Here is a 12,787-nt window from a genome sequence, read left to right as displayed (position 1 = left end):
CAGAAACTACGCTAGGACTAAGGGTAGTATACAGAGAGACAGAAAGAGAGAAGATAAGATTTATAAATGTCCTTCAATCAAGTAGTGCTAGCTATTGCATTAAGGTTTGTTTATCTCTCATAAATGATATCCAGGTTCCTGATAGAAGTAAGACATTGTTATGATAGAGAATGCACCACACAGTATCTGTAAATACTAGATCTACAAAACTATTTACAGGACACATATAGTTAATTTTTATGTCACAGTCTATTGCATAATGGTGATAATCTTTAGTTTATAAATACTATAAATATACACAGAAGTTTTAAGCAACATTAAGTAACATCTCAGCCATCAGAAATCAGAAATAGAAAACAATAACATCCATCCATATCTGTGCACACACTTCATTTTCCTCCAAAATAAACAAAGAAAGCAGCATTTCTAATATCTATTCCCTTTGGACCCATAACACTGCCATGGTTTGTGTGTGTGTGTGCGCCTCTGTGGGGATGTAGTGGTTTATCAGACTGTATTTTTCATCGCAGACAGCAACGGGATAGTTACAGTATTGTTATTTTGTTCTTAGGTGAGTTTCCAGGAAAATGGTTTGAGACCGATTGTGTGCTTGTTAAGATTATTGGTCGGCATTATTTGCATTTATTCTTCCACAGTGGTGCTAAAGCTGCTTAATAGGAGAAGATAAGTTTGCTCTTCTTTTCTTTTAGTAGAAAATGAAAAAGTCATTGTGAGAGTCCACAATGCAAACAAGTTTTTAAAAAAATCAAGAGCAAAAGCAAACAAAAAAATTCAATGAAAAATAAAAAAAATGTAATTTATAACTATATCTATATATCTATATCTATATATATATAGATATATAATTCTTTACATTTCTCAGAAAGGAAGACTCATGTTTATACTACAGATTTAAATTGCCATTGCCAATGTTGTTGGAGTTTTTTTTGACATGGTCCCATGCACACAAACACACACATCCCCGTGCACACACGCTTTCACACGCTTTCACATATATATATATATATATATATATATATATATATATATATATGATCAAAGAAAGGACGTGTATCTGTATAATATACATTCTTAAGTTTAGGGAGACAAAATTGTCTAAAATATAATACATGGGTTATATATACAACATTTCTATGAGGTTACTTTAGAAGAAAATTGGAGAGAAAGAAAACAATGCCAAAGTTCCTCATTTTGACCTCTTTTGTTCTAGCTCCATTAAAAATGATTTGAAACATATTTCTGTTTAAAAAAAGAGAGGGAGGGTAAAATGGGATCATAAATTTGATGCAAAACGCATTTTGTCTTGCTCAGTTTCTGTACTGCTGAGCACTGAATCTCTTCTAGATCCGGGAGAATCCCTGTGCTGGGTTGAGGATGAGGACGCTGCTGCCACTGCTGCTGCAGCTGCCACTGCTGCTGCAGCTGCCGCTGCTGCAGCTGAGCGCACGGGAGGCAAGGCTCCTGACGACATCTGGCGGAATAAATTGACCCGCTGGGGCACAGTGGTGCGGATGCCACTCTGTAGATTCATTCCCTGGATCACCGCTGCTGTGGGTGGCACGATGGAGGCCAGGGAGTCTCCTGAGGTGGGATGCACTCTGGGCCCCAGAGATGTGTCATGTGGTAGTGATGGTTGGGAGGCTGATAAGTGTCGGATGTCTCGACTCAAGCTGCCTGATTGTAGAGCCTGCGTGCTCTTGTGGATGTCCCCCCGCTGAGGTGAAGGGACCTGCTGCTGCTGAGGTGACGCCTGCTGCTGCTGTTGTTGTTGCTGCGCTGCAGAGGATGTGGCTGCAGTTGGCGCAGCAGGCTGCTGAGCAAGCTGTTGCGTAGACAGAGATGGCTGGGGAATGGGTTGCTGGATAAGGGACAGCTGGGAGGCTGTGGGGGAGCCATACTGGAAGCTCCGGTTAGCCAAAGGGGTCTGCACAGGCGGGCTACACATGGCAGCTGTGAAGGAGCAGGGAGACATGATTGTGCCTTGCTGTAGTGGGGTCTGTGACGAATTTAGGGTGCCACTTTGAGTTTGGTAAAGCCCCTGTGCTGCAGCAGCAGCAACGGCAGCGGCTGGCATCATGCGGGCAGCGGAGGCATTAGCAATAGCTGAAGCGCTGTAGGTCAGGGGTACAGAGGACTGCTGCAGCTGAGTGGTGCCAAAAGCAGTGGAGAAGGGCGGCTGGGCTGGTGAGTTAATAATGGAATTTCCTGACATTGGTGTTGAGTTCATCCCGGTTACCGACTGCTTGCGGTCCACCATCATTACCATCTCCCTGTCCTGACGGATAATCTGCTTCAGCAGCTCGTTCTCCTGTGTGTTGAAAACCCCGGCGTTCAGATCCTTCTGGAACTTCTGCAGCAGCAACGAGTTCTTCTTCCCTGTTGGGGTGCAGTCAGGACACGTGAATACACACAGCCACGGTAAACTTTGGATAAACTATACTGCACCACAGGAATAAACAGGATACGGGTCAGTAAAGACGCAGCTTGTGGGTTTTAATCACACATTAGCTTCTTCCTTTGATCAAGGCCAATTCTTTAACAGAGGCATTTCACTGTATTCATTCCACATTCATTCATAAATGGGCTACTTTTAACCACACAAACTGCATCTTTACACATTCACTAAAGGCTGTTACAGTGAATAAACCTTTAAAAGACATTAAATGGAAATGACTGTGGGAAATATACAGTTTGAAGGGGTGAAGGACACGTAAGGAGACAAAGATTACTGAAAGTGTGACTTGATAGCACAGACTGTGAAGTGGACAGTGAAACACAGAAGAATACTGATGAGTTGTACCCACACATGACATGACTGATTTTAGATATTTTAGAAGAAAAGGGTCTAAGGCTTAATTTAAAGCCACGGTCTAGCTACATGGTCACATTGACATCAAAGCCATAACACATCACAAGGGCATTCTGCGTAACATCTATAGTGTGGAAACAAAGTCAAATAAGAAGAGAATATATCTTATTTTATACATTATGTATCATATACATAATGTATAAAATCTAACTAAATATTAATCATCTAACCACACAATGAATGGGATTCTCTTCAAGTTATATTTTATATTGACTAGTGCAAAGCAGTTTGTCTGCATATTTAAACAAAACACAGTATTCCTTTAATACTGTAAACAAACTGCTTTTAAAAAGTACTCCAGTCATATGCACTATAAAGGGCATTTTGAGCCCACAGGAAACTCTTTCCTAGCATGTCACAGGTCTTGAACCGTAATAATAAAAGGCTTGGCAGATGGTTTTTTAAACACCAGCCACTTTTGTGGCTTTGGGAGTTTGAGTAAAAAGAAGAAACTGTTGTAAATGGGCATATAAAGACATCTTCAAACGAGCCTGTCTTAGAAGGAATTGCCAAATCTAAAGACCTAATAAACATATTTACTTTGAGTGATAGTGTCCAAACGTCTTCATGGGAAGTGTTTCCTGTCATTACTACTGACCGTGTATTGACAAGCAGCAACGCATTGCCGGTAAAGAAGACAAAGTGGACTTTTAGTGTGCTCAGGGCTTTAGCCACAGTCAATCAATCATTCAGCCCTGTCCTTGACTGGCAGAAGATTTTTCCACTGAGTTCACCATTTGGCAGCATATGCTGGATGGCTTTCACCTCTCAAGGCTGCTGGTAAGTCATGCATTCAACTATAAGACAGGACTTTTGCTGCTGTAGCAGCTGAAAATAGATTGCTGTAATATTTTAATGCATTTTTCTCAGGATAAAGCCTTCAGTTTGATGTTTTTCTCCTCGACTGCAGCAATCTCTACAGGGTCGGGTAGCTAAAACAAGCACCACACACTAATTATAAGACTATCGTTAACTTACACGTCTGTTTTCATTGCATATTTAAAGGTGACAGGATTAAACTCTGTAGATTGGAAGCACAACACATGTTCATTGTTTGGTGTGCTTGTCGCTCTGACAGAAACATCTGAACACACCAACAAGTTAGAGACAGGGGCAATAACTGGGTTTCAGGGAAACAGGGATTCTTCTGTATACCTCTGAAAAGAAAAGTATCTCATTATCAGTGTTTTGTGCACAGTTAAATAGAGTTAAAGTCTGGCAAACTTAGTTTACTGTACAGTATGTTTACTGCATATTAATACTATACAAGCTAAAAGCATTTACTTTCATTTAATTATATCTGTCCTACAGACAGTTTCAAAAAATGCCAATATAGCATTTTGAGCTACACATATGCAGCAACATTTAGGTTATTTTGTTAGAAACAAATGATTTCCGTTCATTACGTGGGGAGCTGTTATTTTCCATGGTGCATCATGGCTACAGCACGTGAAATTCCCATACATTCATATATTTGCTTTACAGTTGATCCTATTGAATAATACAATTTGTAGGTATGCAGAATGATGAAAATTTTAACAATAAACATTTGTTATGAGCTAACTTGGTTCAGCTGCCCAGACCAGGCTGAATCTACATTGCATCAATAGTTCGTTCAGCATATATATTATTTACACTCTTTATTTGTACCTAAATAACTTTATTTACTTCATGTTGCACATTTACAGAAGTAATGTCTCGCTTTGATCACAGAATTAAACTTACCCCAAAAAACAAATACATTGAGAGGATTGAGAGGCAGACATATTTAATAAGCTCGGCAAAACCTGACATATTGTGTATATTTTCCACTAATACTTTCCGGGCTAATGAATACAACTTGGTAGGAATCCATTTCTCCCTTTCTGTTTCAGCAAGGCACTTTGGGCATATTACTACTAGGACAGTAGCCCATTTCTAAACTTGAATAGAAAGGCTTTGGAAACAATATGCTTTAAAAAAATAAAAAGTAAAAGTAAAAACCACTCAGCTTTGACAAAATTAAAATAAATAATAGTAAAAATATCAGATAAGTCCCAAATTCCCACTATTTACATTCAATACACTCAACATAAAACAGCTTGATAGCCAACAAACATCAACCAATAAAAAACAAAACACAGAACACAATATAATGTTTACAGACATCATATATAATAGACAATGAAGACTGTATTAAAAAATGCATATCTTTGAAAGATAACTCCAGATGCATTCATGTTTTTACAGATAGATATCTATGTGTGAAAAAATTACTGTGTTGAGTCAATCTACAGGGAACTCATTCACTTGATGTACTTCCTGTAATGCCATTACACTGAAACCAAGAGGGCACACATGAGATAGTCCTCAATGAACAGCTAAACAGTTAGCTTCAGCTAACAGTTACAAAAATGACTTACATATGCTAGAAAAGCCTTTATTTTAGTTTTGGAAATATGGAGTTTATTACATGTCACAATTGAAATAAGAAAAAATACAGATTTTGCTGTACCAGTTCACTTTTTTGTTTCTTTACTAATTATAATTTGTTTTGTTATATCTATAAGAAACCAAATTTTGCCTATAAAATGTTAAATAATAAAATGTGCATACTACAAACTATATATTCTAGCAGACTTTGGTGGTTAGCAGGAGCTCAAATATCAAATGACAAAAGCTAAGAAAGGGTCTACAGCTAACATTCTATGAATTTTATGTTAGTGGGATTTGGCCTTTTACAGCGACTGAAAACTAGTATAAAATTTATTGTCTTATACCCGGTCTTTTAGCCTGACGTCATTAGCCGTTTCCAGGTCCAAACTCCGCTTTAGGTCCCAAAGTCAAAGGAACACCGTGGCATCACTGAGAGTTAAAAACTGTCTAAATTCTTTTATCTGTAATAAAATGATCAGTGTGGCTGCTCTACCAGGTGTAACAATTAAGTTTAACATCCAGACATCCATGAAAACAGAATTTATGACATTTAATGGAGTTAGAAGTTAGCGGGAAGTTAGCTCGCTAGTTTCCACGTAAACATAATATACTATGTTTTGACTGAGGGATTTCTGAAAAATTCAAATGTACAGCTCTGCTATCACTTCCGAAATAAATGAAGACATGAAACTAAATATTACTGATGTTTGTGGGGTTACTGAAGTTGGGCTAGCTGGTATATAATGATGTGCTATGTGATGGCTAGCTGCACAGCTGTGGTTAGCATAATATAAACATATTAGCACAATGAAGCTGGAGAATGGAGAACAACTCAGATAACTGACCCACAATACAAGGTTAGTCATTTATTTACTGCTGCATGGGCAGGTTTTAAAAAGTGAGCTTTAAAATGAACAGTGGTAATAAAAACCAAGAGGCCGGCAGTGATCACTGCCTTTTTTAGGGGCTTGTTCAGATTAAAGAGAACAAGATACAAAGCATCAAAACATGTTAAAAACACAACAGCCTTAATAAACGCAGAGTAGTCTGGACCCGGAAACAGGGTTCACACGTCATCACTTAAAGACCGGATAGACATTTCAAGTGTTTACAAAAGTTGATGACATGTTTTGTGGGCGGAGCCCAAGTGGTGGCAAGAAGTGGCAGCTGTTGTTAGCATTGTCACTAGTTAAGCTAATTTTTTACGCTAGGATATAAATCTTTCTCCAGTTATTTTAATCATTTTCCTAGCCAGAGGCAGGGGAATGCAGAATTCCTGCAGAAAATGTGGACCAACAAATCCAATACCAACATACAGACAGAAACTGCAGTTGCAAGATTAGTATTCATTATTTTTCGGTACAAGTGCAAGGCTCATTGTAAATTTTGGTTGTTGTTACTAGCTACCACCCGGATGTATTTAAAAATGTCATGCATAACTTTAAGGTTATACACAAATGGATTGCATTACTATGTTATATTACATACTTATATTTACAGGCCTGAATCTTGGTCAAAGAAGACTGTAAAGTGGCTTAATGCATTTACAACAGGACCATTGTGGACTATTTCGCAGCTGCCCTCTGTGAAAAAGAAACGTCTTTGATTTTAGAAAGTAACATGTTTTAAAGTTTAAGCCAAAAGATAACACTGACTTTCTTATGATCAGTGTCAGTTTTGAAAATTATTAAAAACCCACATACTTCAAGCCAGACAATCAGAAACAAATCTTTTCTGTCGATGATATATGAATAAATAATGAAATGGGATCTCGGCATGTAACAAAGATTGTATGCGCCATTGCATTAGTAAAGGTTTTACTAATCGGCAGACATGATTTCATTTGTGAATACACTTTGAACGAAGCATTCAAAGATTTAATAAAAATGTCTGAGCTGAGTTAATAATCCAGTTGATTATTCTGCGAAAAATCTGTTGCAAATCAAAGATGACATGTAACGCTGAATATGATATCTTTTGTTTCCTTGATTGTCTTATTTACTGACATTGACATGATGCGTTTCATCAAAAGGTTTTCAGCTTTAGTGTGGGTGAATTGAGTTATGTGTCACTGATGCTGGAGTTAAACAGTCAATGTGACTTTGAGTAAAAGTTCTTGGAGGATGAATTTGAGACTGGATCCATTTAGCAAGCTTTAATAGGTCAGTTTGCTCCTGTTCGAATACTGGAATTGGAATAAAGTGTTTACCTGTTGCCTACTCGTCGGCCAGGACACTCTTGAAAACGAGATGAGCTCGTCTCAAGACGGACTCCTGGTCAAATAATTTTTAGATAGATAAAAGATAATGTCAAATGTACAACACGTTATTGGTTTCAAAGCATGGTTACTTCTTTTTCTTTCCTTTTTAGAGCAAGACAGGCATGTAACCAAATGCAGTTCAGATATAGAAACGATACAACCAGCACAGATCATGACAAAGTGTCTTCCCTCGTATGAGACAAAACCCCCTTCATGGCTAGTCTGAAAGGATGGATCGAATCTATATCACTCTGAGAGGTGTCAGTCAGAGTGGTTAACTTTGAGTTTCCAACATTTAGTTATTGGTAGTTATTATAAAAAGGGCAAATGTAAATTAGGCCTTATTGAGGTCAAAGGGCACTCAGTATGTCGTGAAAGCCTCAGCAATGCAAAATTAACACATTTTATCAAAGAAGACTGTAAGACTTTTGAAAAAATATGGTAGTCAAAATAACACAACTTTGTCTCCTGCAAATTATGCTCATATACAACTGAATCACAATTGGTTATTAGTGCTTTATTGCAGGGAGCAGGGTAATGTAAAGTCTTTCTGTTGAGGGCTGACTGGATAGAAATACAGCCCCTTGTCTGATGTAAAATCCATAAACATAACATTACCTAAAGTGCTCAAGATAACACACAACCCCCTAACTAACATCATACCTCAAAGGCTGCTCAGCAACCATCCTCACATTTCAGTCTCTGTTCTGTTCTCCACTGTTGCTTTTATTTACAGAGCTAACATTCTTGTCGTATTAATTTTTTTTCATAAAGCAGCTTGTGTTTATGTACACTGGGTAATTTCTCATTTTCTTAATCAAACTGAATACCTAGAATCGCGTAATTCTATTGGTATTGGTGCCAGCTACTAAATTTCTGGTACTGTGACATCCATAGTATGGGGGTGCAGTGCTTTCAAGTTCACAGTCACATCTACGTCTTGCTTGTGATCTCTAAGTTTAACTAGCTACAAATGGAAAAAAACAAAATGCTAAACTCAAAACTTCAAAACGATAGTCGATCTTCTTTTTGACACACGTGTGTTGTGTGTTTTGTCAGGAATTTTAAAATAATCCAGTCATCAGTCAACATTACCCCCTCTGCCCACCCACCAGCTTATAGTTGAATATGAACATAATTCTGAGGAGCACGTGCCATGACGATGAGATACATCACTTGTTGGAGTTTCAGCACTACGGGATTCCAATTTTGAGTCAACATTTGGGTTACAAAGCAATTTGCAATTATTAATGTGCCTGTCTCAGGCAAAACTAAACCACAGATAGAAAGACATGACAAGGAAAAAACAGCAATATCTGACAGAAATGTAGTTACTGCAAAACTAACATGAGACAACACAGGAAAACTGTGAAGTTGCAAATTCAAGAATTTTTATTTAGTTACTTTTCCCCCTGTTTTTAGGTGAAACTGTTTCCACGTTAAACAAATCACTAACAACATTACGGCCTCTTTTAGTAATCGATCCACAGACATTAAAAAAATGGACAAGACAAGAAGGTGGCTTTATTAGTAGAGCCAGTAGAGATACAGAGTGAGAGGATTTGGCTTTTTTTTTTTTTTTTTTTTTGCATATGTGCTACAATAAAAGCAAGGAAGCAGTGTTGCTTCAAAAAGGTAAAACATTTAACAGTCTTCGTATGGGGAATATCACCCAGGGTTTTTTTGACAAATAGGCTGCACCTGATTAATTAACTTAATAAACCACCTTCTTTTCAGAGCAGTCATTTAGACACACCATAGTATTCAAATACAGGTGTTTCTAGTGACATTAATTAGGGTTCTGTGGTATTTATGTGCAAGCCTTAATTATAGTGATGAGAAACACCTGTGTTTACCTACTGCGTAACGTCAAAATGGCTGCGTTGAAAAAAGGTGTATGGTGCCCTGATTAAATCTGTGGGCAAACCTAGCACATGCTGGAAAAGCTCTAAATGCATTGTGTTTTTAAAGAAAATAGAATTGTACTCTTCAGAGATATTACTGTCGAGATATCATGTCGTTTCTAGCTTGATAATCCTAGAGCATTATATAAGGCGTAAGAACATTCCTGCTAGGCTTTAGAGACTTTACAGTGCAGTAAAATTCAAATTCTTCTACCTAGATAGACTTTGGATAACAAGATCACTACATTAATTCAGATATTCTTAGAGTAACTAATGAGATTACCCAGCCCAGCGGTTGGATCAGACTACATAGATACCACATCATATAAAACGTATAGTAAAATAATCTGCAGTTTATTCGTTAAATATCTTTCCTGCTCCACTGTGACACAAGTGGAAAGAAATGTAACAGTGCGCCTAACTTATACATGAAGCATGCTGAGTTATTACTTTCAAGTCATTCATAATGGAATCTTATAGAAAATGTTAGAGCAGACGTAAGAACTTAACGAAGTTGGAGAATGTGCGACATTAGGATCAGTGCAACCAATTACTGCCCTGTTTGCGTTACATACATGTGCCCCTTTTTTTAACAAGACTCTGTGTCTGAATTGTGATCACGTATTGAACTATCATCTGTCATGATTGAATTTCTCTTGAAACATTTCTCTACTAGACAGTAAAAATAATGTGATGACTGAATTAAGCTACACAAGGTCCTCGACTGGACCCGGTGAATGTGGGGGCTCTCTTGTTACCTGACCCAGCTCTTTGTTTCTTTTTATGGGGATTTTGAGAACTCTAACATGGGGCGGGGTGCTGCTCATACCCAGGAGTGCAGATGAGTGGAAAGAGGGCCAGACACACATGCATGTGAGGTTAGCTTCGATCCACTCGCTGACATCCAGTGGGGGGGTCAACACCAAACCAACGAGGGGGCGACCTGACTCCCTCCCGGACAGCGACATGCACTGCCTTCCAGTTAATCCAACCACAAAACGCTACTTTGTTTCTTTAGAAGGATTAATGCTGGTAACATCAAAATTTTCTTTAATATGTAATATTTTTTTTAAGGTAAAGAAAGAGACACGAGAAAAAAAGAAATCAATAGAGAGCATACAGGTCATGCAGCACAAGATGGCAGACACAATGCTTTTATGAGGAAAGAAGGCAAACAAATACTGATAAAGACAAGACAACAAGGCACTATGACAGGCAAGAGATCCAAACAATCAGAGAGAAATGAGGCTCGTAGGTCTTACCAATGCGGTCCAATCGGTCAATGGCGACCGTTTCAAAAGCGCGTCGCATCATTGGGTACTCTTCTAGCACCTCATTGAAATGGTCAACAGAGAGGGAGAAGAGTCGACAATAGGTGTCTGCACGCACACTCGCCGTTCGTCTGCCCTTGGTGAGCAGACAGATCTCTATAGGGCAGGTAAAGGAAAACAAAGAGGACACATGATGAAACTGTAACAGGAGTGAAATGTACAGGAAGGAATCATCCTAGTAATTACAGTACATACAGTATTCTCATATAAATGAGCCTTGAGTACAAAAGGTACAGGAGAAAAAGCTAATGTGAATGCAAATAGAATGTGAAGCCCATCAGCAGTGCTGTCACTTGCATTACGCTAAGATAATTCATCATGCTGTGGAGATATAATAGTGCAATAATATGATGCAGTACCAAGCTTTATTAAGAAAAAACAGGGCGGGCTCAATGCACCGCATTAAGAGGACGAGACCGAAATATTTCTTACTGACATGACAAGATGTGAATAGAACAGAAGAATTCATCAGCATTGGATCATAATTAACTTTGCAGTCTTCTTCACATTAGATAACACAGCATGCTTGTCTTTATGTGTGAAATTAAACACAAGAGTACCATATACACTAAAATTACTCAGATCATCATTATTAATAGTAATTGCATTTTATTATTAGCAGTAGTATACTGTAGCTATAGCATTTTTCTTGTTTTGTGTTCTTGTCATCAGTGTGGAAAGAGTACTTATACACCCATATTTTATTTACAGTTAACACGGACAACAAATGCACTACATTTTTAGTCTTTTGTGAAAAAATATGAGCTCATTTCATCTCGGGAGAAGAAACAGATCCAGACACACTGCTGTCTTTCCTGGGCCAAAACTGAGGCGAAGTGTAAAACTGTTCTGTGATCAGATGAAGTGAAATTTGAAATACTTTTTTTGAAAAGATGGATGCCACATCCTCTGAACTTAAGAGGAGAGGGAGCTTGTTATTAGCACACATCTTTGTTGATACAGAGGTCCATTAGTGCCTATGAAATTGGGTATATGGACATCTGAGAAGGCACTGTGAATGCTCAAAGGTGCAGCTGAGGTCAGAGTGTACAGGTTCGTATCATGGGCATGAATGTCGTGCTGGGGCTTCTATTTATTTCTTTTTCCCAGGTAGCTTGATTGTACTGCATACGTCTTTAATGCTTTGAAATACAAGAACAGATTTTCTCTAATTATTAGTGGGTCAAAAGTACACAGTACAGGGTATTTGGTTAAATTTCCATTTGGAAGTAGGAAGTCAACCCGATGCTTTTGGTACCCACCAGGAAGCTTACAGTGCTTAACAGTGTATATGACTGTAAAATCTGACATATACAGTGTCTGAGCTCATCCAGAAGTTGAATGTGAACAATCCTTCCCTTAATTTTCTTTCCCTGAATCTTTAACACCGCTGAACCCACACCCACATTTGTCCAGTCCACTGCACGACTTCCATCTTCATTAAATCGTTAAATGTTAACTTGTTATGGTGTGATCTTTCTGGGCTCTGCCAGGAGCTGTCATGAAAATAGAGCACAGAGAGTGCAAGATGTGTGAGCAACACTCTCAAGCTGTGCGTGCGAATAAGGTGTTAGTGCTGTTTTAATGGAAAAAGATTCACTTTCACTGGTACATCCACTAATGCAAGCAGACGCACACAGAGAGAAAAACCTGCGTCATGTTCAAGGGGATAAACAAACACAAGTAGAGTGAAGTACAAAGAGTGGTTGGTTTATCTTTAAGAAAACGCTCTGGTATACCAGTAAACTGGAGACATCTAGAGGCTAATGTGCTAGCTTGACACGTAGCAGCCAGTGACTCAGTTAAAAACAAAGGTGAGTTAATCAGCTGAGTGGGCGAACTGAAAATAACTTATACTCTCCAAAGTTTGACCTGCTATGGCACTGAATGAGAACGATATCATAGAGTCTTCACTAAATTCAAAAGCTTGTAAAAATGTTGGGACATCTCAGGCCCTACAAGGTTTGGAGGCCTATCTCCCCCACCA

At 38.4% G+C, this 12,787-nt stretch overlaps 1 protein-coding gene across 1 annotated transcript in view; it reads right to left on the bottom strand.

Annotated features, from left to right (window-relative positions):
• Window positions 1-240: 240 nt before the first annotated feature.
• Window positions 241-12,787, bottom strand: part of LOC102288760 (potassium/sodium hyperpolarization-activated cyclic nucleotide-gated channel 1) — a 70,549-nt gene continuing 58,002 nt past the window's right edge. Inside the window, exons 7-8 of the mRNA XM_005948916.3 lie at window positions 10,732-10,896; window positions 241-2,397 (exon numbers count right to left, since the gene is read on the bottom strand). Coding sequence (XP_005948978.1) covers window positions 1,295-2,397; window positions 10,732-10,896 — 1,268 coding nt within the window. The 3' untranslated portion in view covers window positions 241-1,294. The remainder of the gene's footprint in view (window positions 2,398-10,731; window positions 10,897-12,787) is intronic.

Source organism: Haplochromis burtoni, unplaced genomic scaffold (genome assembly GCF_018398535.1).
Source record: "Haplochromis burtoni strain Fernald_Lab_line unplaced genomic scaffold, NCSU_Asbu1 Contig_626, whole genome shotgun sequence".
Lineage (NCBI taxonomy): Eukaryota > Metazoa > Chordata > Actinopteri > Cichliformes > Cichlidae > Haplochromis > Haplochromis burtoni.
This window is presented reverse-complemented; position numbering and strand designations above follow the sequence as displayed.